This window comes from Papaver somniferum, chromosome 6 (assembly GCF_003573695.1).
Source record: "Papaver somniferum cultivar HN1 chromosome 6, ASM357369v1, whole genome shotgun sequence".
Lineage (NCBI taxonomy): Eukaryota > Viridiplantae > Streptophyta > Magnoliopsida > Ranunculales > Papaveraceae > Papaver > Papaver somniferum.
This window is the reverse complement of record NC_039363.1, coordinates 133,888,262-133,899,411: the sequence shown is the minus strand read 5'-3', so window position 1 is coordinate 133,899,411 and position 11,150 is coordinate 133,888,262. Positions and strand designations below refer to the sequence as shown.

Sequence of the window (11,150 nt, the reverse complement as noted above, 5' to 3'; positions counted from 1 at the left end):
ATCCAAATAGAATTTTTTACACCTTCTGTTGGAGATGTTCTAGACCTCAATACCCATATGGACCATATATTTCGTGTTGGGTTCACATGAAAACCTTGACCAGACACCATAATACGTCGTGTCCAAGGGCAAGGAGTGAAGACATTGAGTCCAGAAAAGAAAAAAAAAACAGACAGAAAGGAAAGGAAAGAGAAAAGTACAAAGACATTGCCGGGTAGCCGCGTAACTGCACGAGTCGTGCCTGCTCTTCTACTTCGATAACTTCCATACGGATATCCAAAATTTCCACGTTTCGAAAGAAGAATGAAGGGATGCCACATATTCTGCTTCATCATTTTAAAATGCCATCGAAAGAACTTGTCCCACTTAATCGTCATCTAAAGATTGTACTAAGATGAACATACCAATCAAACGGATGAGATTGCGTCAATAATACGCAGGTCGCGTATTAGAGTGTCGGAAAGTGAAGAGGAATTATTTGGATTTTTGACCGCCAGATTAATAATAGTAATATACAGAAGAAAGCGAGAGAGAGGGAGCTTCTTTGCAGGCTGCAGCTAAACTTCAATTATTTCCTTTGTGTCTCTCTCTCGGAACAAATAATCAAAATCCACTTATCAATAGAACTTAATCAGGGTTATCGACGAGGAGAGGTTAGCGAAACCATCTTCAAGTTTTCATTTTTCAATTCAACTTATTTTTGTGGCAACAATTAGGTTTTTTTTAGGGGATTTTTAAGTTTTTGATTGTCAATTGATTTTGTTTTGTTGAAAACATGAAACGAGCTTATTCTATTGTAAGGTTTGAGGAGTCTACGGCATATGTGCTTTATGACTACGTTGAAACCCTAAAATGATACTTTTCAGGTTAGGAAAATTTATTTACCTGTTAGCCCTAGTAGTTGTGGTCTAGCTAAGTGCTAATGATCATGTTGTGAATTCTAAACTAGGGTTACTTTGTACGTTAAACTGGTTTTGATGTATAGGAAATTAAATGAAGTGAAGGATATGATTGGCATATTAATTTGAGTTAATGAGGCATTATAACTGACACCATTGGAGTTCACATATATGTTTAAACACAGTATTGCTGATAATATTTTGCAGTCAGATGACTCCCTTTTTTCTTTGCTGTACAGGTAGCGGATTTTTGGATGGTCCAACAATTTACCGCAATTTGTTTGTGAATTACGATAGTCTTGTGTGGAGTGTAGTTGCTATCTGATGCTTAGCTGCATTATGATCTTGTGCTACTAGTATCACTTCACAACCTCTTCAATGATGGCTGTTGCTGGTTCCCTGAGATTGTCTTATGAATTGGGAACTCATAAGAAACGTGGTTTCACTTGCCAATCCGAGGTGGATATTTCTTTACTTGATTGGTTTTGTCATGCACACCTTTTTTGTGGTGTTGATTTCTGCAAACGCTAAATGTATCTGTGACTTTCTCAGGGTTTGTTTGGAAAAGGCCGGTTACGCGTATCACCTTTTTTCCTTTCGTCTCGTGGTTCGGTATGCTTCTTGTCAGATTTCATAATCCTCTTCTTTGATTTTGTATGTTTCTAGGCTTACATAGAGAAAAGTCAAACATTATCATTTTTAGAATTGGGTGAGATAGATAAACTTATCTTGAAGATCTTCCCTATGAAGATTATCTTTTACTGGCTTCTAGTCCTTCGGATGACACAGCAAAAATCATCGCAACTTTCATTTTCCCATTCACTTTGATATGAATAGAAGTTCTGTGGTGGATAGCCGATGTTGGAAGATGGCCAGTAGAGATAAATTATTGCCTGATTCAGGGCATCCTGATTTATAGTTTTGAGTCTTTGAACTCATTTTTTATTGGTCTTGTGTGAGTTGCAGACTTCTAGTCTGTTTCATCTGCTTGCTAATATTTCCTTTTTTTGGTTGATTTGATTTGGTTTTTAAGACCTTGTGTTTGGTAGTCTACAGAGTCATTCCTACCACTTTACAAATATGAAGGTCTTGTACTTCTCATCCATAATCCTTGGAAACACTGTTGCCAGCTCTGGGTCCTGAGATGTATGGAGTCAAAACTGGAAAAATGAACAAACAGGTGTCGTATGAGATTGATGAATTTCGCTTGAAACCAGATTGGGAATCTCGTTTAGCATAACTATCATGGACTAGATATATCTAACGGCTGGTGAGAGAGAGCTATTGAAAAATGAGAAGACATTTCGTTTTCCTAAAATAAATTATCAAACGAGAGTCCTCTCTTGTTTCTCTAGTTTGTATGGAAAACCAGAAAACTTAGTTTTTCATAGAATTTGTTTAGGGCTTATGCCTTATGTGGCATAGTTTTATGTGTGTGTTCCATATGGATCGACTCACCATAAGACTTGCCCCAAGTAAGAGTGGGATTATGTTATCCTAGAACTACTTGATTATGAATGAAACGGATGATCATTCTTCTCCGAAAGTAGCATAAATCTGTTTTGAATATATAATCTCAAAGTTTTCAGTTTGTAATTTAATTACCTGTTGGATGTATGATGTTTCTTTTGTTCGAGTAAATGTGCTTTGACAGTTGACACCCTGAATTGTTGTTTGTTATATTTCCAGCAACTTGATGCTTTGAGTCTTCATCTCTCTGGAAATGTACAGCGGCCAATTAGTTATGTCACTTCTAGATACGACATTGTCAAGTGCCGTTCTTTCCTAATACCTGCTCAAGCAAATGAAATACCTATTCTCAAAACTGCCATCTCAACTGCAACAAGGTATAAATTACTTTTTGAGATACTGTGTATAAGTTGGCACAACTGTGGACGTTTATGACTCTATTGGCTCACATGCATTAATTCATGATACATGTCAACTTCTTAGATTGATGTGTTTTCCAAACTCTAAATTTTCTGTAAGTATTCTTTGGCCATGACACTTTTTGATGGATGAAATTTCCAAAGGTTCAACAAAATATAACTATTTCGTTCCAGCTGCCATAACTTGATTTTGGCGATATTAATGCTTCTTCTAGTTATTTAATAATGAGCAGGAACCATAGCAATTGAGGAAACAAAACACAAGCGAAATGCAGATTTAATTCGGAACATAAAGTGCCGCTATCATTTAACATGAATAAAAACTATTAAAATATTGATTAGCTACTACTTTTTCTACACATATAGATCATACAATGCTTTTTGTGGAAGTCCTCTCCTCCTCAAGGTGGTCTCAGCAGTCAGTATCCTAGCTTTCACTGTATGGGGCCTGGCACCACTTATGCGTCTCAGCAGGAACTTGTTTCTTCATGTGAGTTCATGATTTTTGATTTTCCATTTCTTCCTTTTACCCCTTCGGTGGTGTAATTTGTTTGTCGACAATCTTTTGCAGAAGAGTGATAACACCAATAATTGGAAAAAAAGCCAAACACATTATGTGATGACTTCATATCTCCAACCTTTACTTTTGTGGACAGGGGCCTCCCTTATCTGCGGGTGTGTTTCACTAATTTTATAATTTATGACAAGGAGTTTAATGGATCTGTCACTATAGTAGTATGTGCCTGAAATATCACTTGCTAATTAGTTCAGCAATTGTTGCAGGGCACTGGATCCCATAATTTTACCTTCAGAAGCTAGCCAGGCTGTTAAACATCGCCTTTTGATTTTCGTGAGATCCTTGTCAACTGTACTGGCATTCGCTTATTGTTTATCAAGGTGAGTGCTTTGATGTTGTCAGTCTAACCACTACTGAGCAGCAGATTATCTTTCTTTTGTACTTCGAAAATTTTCTTACTTCCGTTTACCTCTAGGGGTGGTTATTTTTAGTAGGTGGTGGGTAACTTTCTTGTTATGCTTGCTGATAAGAAAATTAATACTAGTGAAGCTTCTGATTAACATTTAGTTGATGTATAGTGGGTGGAATGAGTCGGTCGCGATTAAAGAATGTTTTTTTATATCTTCTTACATGAGTTCTTAAAGTGCTTTCTTGCGCATACCTCGAAAATTTGATATGCCCTTTGAAGAAAATGCTACCTGTTCTTCTTTTCACATATTTCGTTGTCTTGCATAATTGCTGCTTGTACTTTTTCTTCTCGTGTACCTGTCTTTAGCCTGTACTTTTGCAGTTTCAGAGTGTCGAGAAAGGCAATGATGATCATGATTTTCTTTGGTTGTTGAACTTGTTTTTCTTTTCTATGCAGCTTGATACAACAAGCCCAGAAATTCTTTATGGAGGCAGTTGACTCCAACGATACAAGAAATGTACGTCTCCTTTACTTTTTTCTCATGCAGCTTGCTGCACTGGTTTATACATGTAGATGTTTTCATGGCGTTTGAGATACTCGTTACTTTAGAATAAATTTCCAATTTTTAAGACCGCGGGATCTTCCAAGTTAGAATATGTAATGAGGGAAGAAACAATACCTACCAGTTTGACATTCGTGTAACCTTAAAATTGATATATATATATATATATATATATATATAAAACTGATGTGCATAAATGTTAATGTGGTTTTGTCTGTGTAATTTACCTCTTCTTTTTTTTCCCTACAGATGGGTTTTCAATTTGCTGGAAAAGCTATTTATACTGCAGTCTGGGTAGCAGCTGTTTCATTGTTCATGGAGTTGCTTGGGTTCTCTACACAGAAATGGCTTACTGCAGGAGGTCTTGGAACAGTACTTCTGACTCTTGCTGGACGTGAGGTACAATATTTGATTCTTCTCATATTTTCAGCAAATCTCCTAAATTCAAGTATCTTCAGTATCTTTTATTTTATGCTAGTTTGTTTGTTTTCCTTTAACTAAAATTTGGTTGTCTAATGCTAATTTTTCAATGTTTTAACAGAGCAACTTTTTGGTGTTATTTTGTTCAGATATTCACAAACTTCCTATCAAGTGCAATGATTCATGCAACACGACCCTTTATCACAAATGAATGGATCCAAACAAAGATTGAAGGCTATGAAGTTTCCGGTACTGTTGAGGTTTGTTTCTATCATCCGAGGAAATACAGAAAACAGAATCTATGCTGGTTAGAGTTGCTAATAAGCACAGGTGGAACTATTCGTCATTGCTTATTGATATTCTGTTGTTTCAGCATGTAGGTTGGTGGTCACCAACAATCATAAGAGGTGAAGATCGTGAAGCAGTTCACATTCCAAATCACAAGTTTACAGTGAATGTTGTAAGGAATCTTACACAGAAGACTCATTGGCGTATCAAGACACACCTTGCCATCAGCCACTTGGATGTCAATAAGATTAACGTAAGGAAGAAGTCACATATTTGTTTGTCAATTAACATGCACATGTCTTCTAGAAGATAACATTTGCATCACAGTTTCTTTTTTGAGCAAAATATGGTTGTTATTTGTTTCTTTGTGCAGAATATTGTAGCAGATATGCGCAAAGTCCTGGCAAAAAATCCTCAAGTAGAGCAGCAGAAGTTGCACAGAAGAGTGTTTTTGGAAAACATAGATCCAGAAAACCAAGCACTTTTGGTAGTCCATTTTTGCGAACTTTTTCTTGTTTACACATTTGCTCTTCCTGCATTTGATTTTACTAGTTTTACGCACCTGTTAACAGATGATTTGCTCTTATGAACTGCAATAATATTCTTACAAAAATTTACTAGTTCAAATCGATCTTCACTCTGTTTGCTCTTTTGAATTATTCAAACTAATTGTTTTTACCCTAGCTTTAATACATAAGTTCTGTAGAAAAAATATTTTTGTCAAACTCCACTCTATCAGCTGCTAATGCATTTATCTTTTTGCTATTGCTGTGTTACAGATTTTAATATCTTGCTTTGTGAAGACCTCCCATCATGAAGAATACCTGTGTGTCAAGGTAAAGCGTTTTCGTTTTGTTCTTTTTTCTTACCTGACTTGGCATATGGTCGTAGCCTTGTAGGATTAGTTTATTGCCTATTTAACTTGTTTAGTTCAGAAGGTGTACTTAGTTGATGTTTGATGAAGCAGGAAGCTATTTTGTTGGATCTCCTCAGAGTCATCAGCCATCATCGTGCACGTCTTGCCACTCCAATTCGTACTGTTCAGAAAATATACAACGACCCTGACATGGAAAATATACCATTTGCTGAGACCATCTATGCTAGGCCTAGAGCTGGTAGGAACCGTCCATTTCTGCTGATTGAGCCTTCGTACAAAATTAATGGAGATGAAAAATCAAAATCTCAACCTCGTTCAGCACGCAAGAACGAAGAACAAGATACTAAGGTCTCATCATCTGATGTCCTGGCAGATGTCAAGGATGCAGAGAAATCACTCGAATCAAAGACAGATAATAAAGTAACATCTGACTCCAAAGCAGGTCCACAGGCTGTTGCGTCATCATCTGATTTGAAGGCGGGCACGAAGGTTGATTTGACAACATCAGTATCTGATCCCAAAGCTGATGCCAAGGGGCCAGAAAGGTCAACGTCTGACACAAAGGGACCGAGTCCAATTTCTGATGGTTCCGCACAGAAAAACCCTGAGAAGAAACATAAGAAGGGTACTTCAGGAGACGTTCGGCAGAAGAACAGTAATGCTGACACTACGCCGACAATATCTGCATCCTCTACACTCAAGAAACAACTCCAAGTCTTGGACTCATTGGCGCAAAGTTCTTCTGATGCTACCCGAGTAAAAGCAGCTTCTGATAACTCCCCAGCGTCTGAACTGGGTAGTGTAAAAACAGAAGGAAGTCCAGCTATGGCACACACAAAACAGGAAAATGAGAGGCCTCGACCTGCCATGGAAGATAACATTGTTCTTGGTGTTGCTTTAGATGGCTCAAAGCGAACCCTCCCAATTGAGGAAGAGGAAGGCCCAAACGTTCCCTCATCTACTCCAGGGGAGGCTAAGGAATTGGCAGCATGCCATAATGGAAATGGGTCTTCCTCAGCCACCAAAGACCAGAAGGGTCATTTTCCATCTGTTCCTGGTGCCATGTTAGCTGATCATCAGCGGGATCCTGAGAAGTGAAGAAGTACAGGTGGTCTAAATCTGTGTGTTCTCTAATGGTTTCAATCTAGTTGGTAGGAACGCATGAAACCACACTTTTCTTAGCTGGTTTGATGCTTTGTACATGTTACCCGTTCCCACCCTTGAAACTATCGTACTCCAAATGAAAGAAAAAGAGGCTGAAATCTGTCAGATGTAGGATTGGCTTTTACATTATCAAATATATATGTATCCAGTTATTTTACTGGATTTCTCTAAGTCGGGTGTTCTTTTTTCCGTCTGTTTATTTCAGTCCGTCATGTACAAATCTATATACGTATATGAATATTTGGGTTAGCGAATGCACACCAAAACATACAGAGGCAACCAGAACTTTGTGAATGGGCGATCAGGAGTTTAGAATTTAGAAAATAACACCAGTATATATATGATATACATTGCATGTCCTCGGTGTATCTCAATTACATACAAGCCAAAGAAAAAATAGGCGACAATAATGGATGGATCACACACAAATGTTGGAACCTAAATAGTAGAGTGGGGTTAACTACTTAAGCCTGGCACATGCAGTCAGGAGCGGGATATGTATAAATAGATTGCTTCTTTTTCCTCAACCTAATCTGTCCTTGCCTGTTTCTGTGCCCCTCCTGGACTGCCTGCTGGAACTCTGACCATCCCATGCTCTTATTCAAGAAGAGCTGGCCCAATAATGTCATGCTTGGCTTTATTGTTTTCAGGTTCTCGTAAGTTCTGTGTCCCACCTGACAGATATATTCAAATAATGATGATTAATGAGTCTGCTTGTATACTAGAGCTATGCTTATTTACCAAAATTTGCCTATACTCGTTTGAAGGGCAAATCAAATCTCCAGTCTATACAGGGTCAACATGATGGTATGCAAATAAATAGGCTAGATATATTTACCAAGGCATTGTGCATATTTCCGGGTGAAGCTGATATGAAGATGTCACTCTTCATGCTCACATAGTAATCAAGTGCAGCTAGTAGTGAGGCCTTGCCGTCAATTTTGGCACGTTCCTCCGCAGATGCAAGGCTTTTCTTGTCTTCCATGAATGGAAACAACTTGCGCAATGTTGAGATTCTTGCTTCACCACCATAGACCTGAAAGATGAACCATATATGTTTAAGGCTTTAAGCTCTAAATTGAACTGCGGTAACTTGTGAATTTCCTCAGCACAAAAAGGTTTCAGATGCGACCGAACCTTGTGGGAAGCGAGATAGAGCCGAGTACTGTTGTCAAAGCCCAAAGCTGTGAGAAGTAATCCAATCTCTTCAGGGGTTAATGGGCAACGTCCTTGGTTTCTTAGTTCCTCGTCAGTGAACTGAGAGTTTAGCACCCTTCCTTGCCAGAGTACTTGGCGGTATTTAGCCAGAGCAAGCTTTTCAGCTTTACCCCCACCAAAGTCACATGCTGAATGGGCAGCCATATCCTGCATAGTAGATCACCGTGATTAATTTTAATGATAACTCATCTTGGTATCTAAATGATGCTCCAAAATCATATTCATCAGTTTAGAACCTTGTCAAACCGAAGATGAAGCACAACAAACTTCCCGTCTCCTTGTCTTTCATTCTCAGATGTTCTTTCTCGCAGGTACTTTCCAGATGGATAACAAAGGCGACTGACAAGAGCATCTCCTAACGATTTGATATGAGGAACAAATGTCAATGCTTGAAAGTTGACTTTACAACGTAAGCGCTGGATGTCCCTTGACACCTCTTCAAATGCCAGGCGGTGAGAAAATGGAGCAATAGCAGCAATGCCATAACTAGACCAAATAGAGTGCAAGTCAGTGTGTTTCTTAAGTAGACAAGAACTGGCAGAAAAAAAATACAACTTATTTGACTCATGCAATGGCTGTGTATACCTCTGTAATACAGGTATTACATTTTCCAGATACCAATTAGCTGAAGCATGAACTGGAGCTGTTTTAATTCTAGTAGCTCGAATTGCCGTAGCATAGTATTCTCTTGAGCTCCAGGAATACTCTTTTGGGAGTTCCTTAACTATAGATATTTCATCCTTGAGAACATCAATGAAGTGATCCACGTCAAAAATTTCCGAGAATGAGCTGCAGCATATAGTATATATAGTTATAATTGTGATAAGCAAACTAGCCTACACTTGAAGGTGTGTGACAGATTTGAAAATACTGCTACCTTGAATCTTTCCAAACAGGATTCACTTCGAGGTGTGGGATAACTAGTGTCGCATTCAATATTTTAGCAACTGCCACTGCATCACAAATCTTCGATGGAAAAGATGTTACATGTATAACTCAATGCTTTTTACCCCTCAATTATAAGAACAAATGAACAAGCGAATTCCTTTATTACAATATAATTTGCAACTTACCCCCATTCTCTGTTGGTTCAACCCCCCATCCAGAAATACTTGGATATATCCTTCAGATTTCTTAGGCAAGACTATAATGACAAAAGATCATATCGTTGATAAGAAAAGATGGATCCAACTGTTAATCAAGCAATAAATAGCAGTATGCCTGCAGTTCTACCACTCACCATGGGTAGTTGGAGAATCAAAACATGGTTTATATCCTTGGCTTGCCAGAGGAGACCAAAGATCGGAACGCTGTCCGTATTTCTGAATGTAAAAACATATTAAACACAAAAAATCACAAATTCAGTGAGAAGACTTCACGAAGAATTTCTTTAATTGAAAGTAAGGTTTGATTAACATGCCATACAGTTTTGTGTTGTAAAGCACCCTTCAATAGAGGCAAGTGCCTTGGTTTAGGAGTATTCCATTCCTGCAAAAATTGAAAATTACCCCATTTCAGATACACATAGATGACAGATCAAACTTAAATTCATTCCACATATTGTATATTGTTGGATCCCCTACGTTACCGACAGTTAGAGCAAAATAAAGCTCAATTTCTGAACAAAATGCTGTGAATTCTTAAATTCATTCCACATATTGTATGTCGCTGGATCCCCTACGTACCGACAGTTAGAGCAAAACAAAGCTCAATTTATAAACAAAATGCTGTGAATTGGTTTAATCCAAGCTAAAAGTTCTTGTCAGTAGAAAACCATATTGCTTTACAATGATGAAATTCGACATAGACAGTGATGTTAACTAAGTCAATTCTTTCAGAATCATCACTCTATCATTCCAAATTCATGTTTTCCTAGTGTTTTTGGGAATGACACCAAAAGAATGCCCAAAATTCTTTCTTTTGGTGTGAACCATGAGTATAAATACTACACTACCAAATTAGGTATTCAAAAAATAAGAAATCAAAAGTATGCCACCAACCACTAGAATCTAGAATTAGTTAATCAAATGAAAATGAACCCAAAACAACAAAATTTCAAATCACCTCAAAAACCCCACTATAAGAAAAGAGAAGACAAAGTAATACACTTACAGAGAAGATAGAAGGAGAAGCATGACCCAAAGGAGTAAACAGATTAGGAAAGAAAACTGGTAGAAGAAGCACTAAAAGACCCACAAAAACTCCACCATTATTCAACGAATAAACCATTTTCTTCCAATCCGGCGATCCAAAAACCCTAGATTTTCAAGCAGAGTGTATCATATCACTTCATATAAAATATAAAGTTACAAAAGCTTCTGGTTAGGAAGATAAGTAGCCTCAATTCGACATCTGTTATTGTACATTTGTACTAATAGTAATAAATAAATAAAACTAACAGCAAAAACAACATTATTGTTTTGTGTGAAAAAGAATGAAGAGATGGATAATCATCAAAATCAAGATAAAGTTTTTTTCTTTCTTCTTCACTTTTGAGGACCCTCTTTTGTCTCCGTTGTTACATTTGTAGGGTTGTGGATCAATAACCTATAACATAATAAATGCATCACTGTGTCAGAAAATCAAGTTGATTAGATCAAATGATTCTCATTTGGAGGGAAGATTAACTGTAAACACTGGCTAATTTGATCTAATCTCTTACACCGACACTACAGTTGGGTTAAAGAGTTATACTGGTAACAGGCCATCAATCTCTGTCTTTGCCACTTTTGTTTGAGAGGAGTAAATGGTTCAACAGTTATCCTTGTCTGTCGCCCAAACTTGTACCAGGTAATTTATTTATTTTACCTTTTTTCTTTACCGAGGAGGCCGAATGCCGAAACACAACATGTGATTCTACCTTTGGTGCTTGAGTTCAACGTTCATCTAACTAACGTTCTTGGTTAT

The 11,150-nt window shown here is 37.6% G+C and overlaps 2 protein-coding genes across 4 annotated transcripts; one reads left to right on the top strand and one right to left on the bottom strand.

The window, feature by feature from the left end:
- Nucleotides 1–487: 487 nt before the first annotated feature.
- Nucleotides 488–7,224, top strand: LOC113289390 (mechanosensitive ion channel protein 2, chloroplastic-like). 3 transcript variants are annotated; one of them, XM_026538638.1, is made up of 14 exons: nucleotides 488–653; nucleotides 1,139–1,358; nucleotides 1,452–1,511; nucleotides 2,589–2,746; nucleotides 3,155–3,278; nucleotides 3,360–3,463; nucleotides 3,572–3,685; nucleotides 4,171–4,231; nucleotides 4,526–4,675; nucleotides 4,846–4,956; nucleotides 5,070–5,237; nucleotides 5,358–5,471; nucleotides 5,764–5,820; nucleotides 5,952–7,224. In XM_026538638.1, exons 2-14 carry the CDS (start codon nucleotides 1,278–1,280, stop codon nucleotides 6,957–6,959), a joined length of 2,310 nt encoding a protein of 769 aa, XP_026394423.1. In that variant the 5' UTR covers nucleotides 488–653; nucleotides 1,139–1,277; the 3' UTR covers nucleotides 6,960–7,224. The 3 variants fall into 3 exon arrangements, with proteins under 3 accessions (XP_026394423.1, XP_026394424.1, XP_026394425.1); XM_026538639.1 differs by lacking the exon at nucleotides 488–653 and adding an exon at nucleotides 1,949–2,079 and having other exon boundaries at nucleotides 1,279–1,358; XM_026538640.1 differs by lacking the exon at nucleotides 488–653 and adding an exon at nucleotides 1,956–2,079 and having other exon boundaries at nucleotides 1,290–1,358.
- Nucleotides 7,225–7,323: 99 nt separating this feature from the next.
- LOC113289391 (O-fucosyltransferase 31-like) lies at nucleotides 7,324–10,943 on the bottom strand. Its single transcript, XM_026538641.1, has 10 exons — nucleotides 10,356–10,943; nucleotides 9,669–9,731; nucleotides 9,484–9,565; nucleotides 9,317–9,387; nucleotides 9,121–9,209; nucleotides 8,829–9,032; nucleotides 8,480–8,729; nucleotides 8,163–8,390; nucleotides 7,864–8,061; nucleotides 7,324–7,699 (listed from the first exon to the last, which is right to left on the bottom strand). The coding sequence occupies exons 1-10, from the start codon at nucleotides 10,470–10,472 to the stop codon at nucleotides 7,490–7,492; spliced, it is 1,512 nt and encodes a 503-aa protein (XP_026394426.1). The 5' UTR covers nucleotides 10,473–10,943; the 3' UTR covers nucleotides 7,324–7,489.
- Between the last annotated feature and the right edge of the window lie 207 nt (nucleotides 10,944–11,150).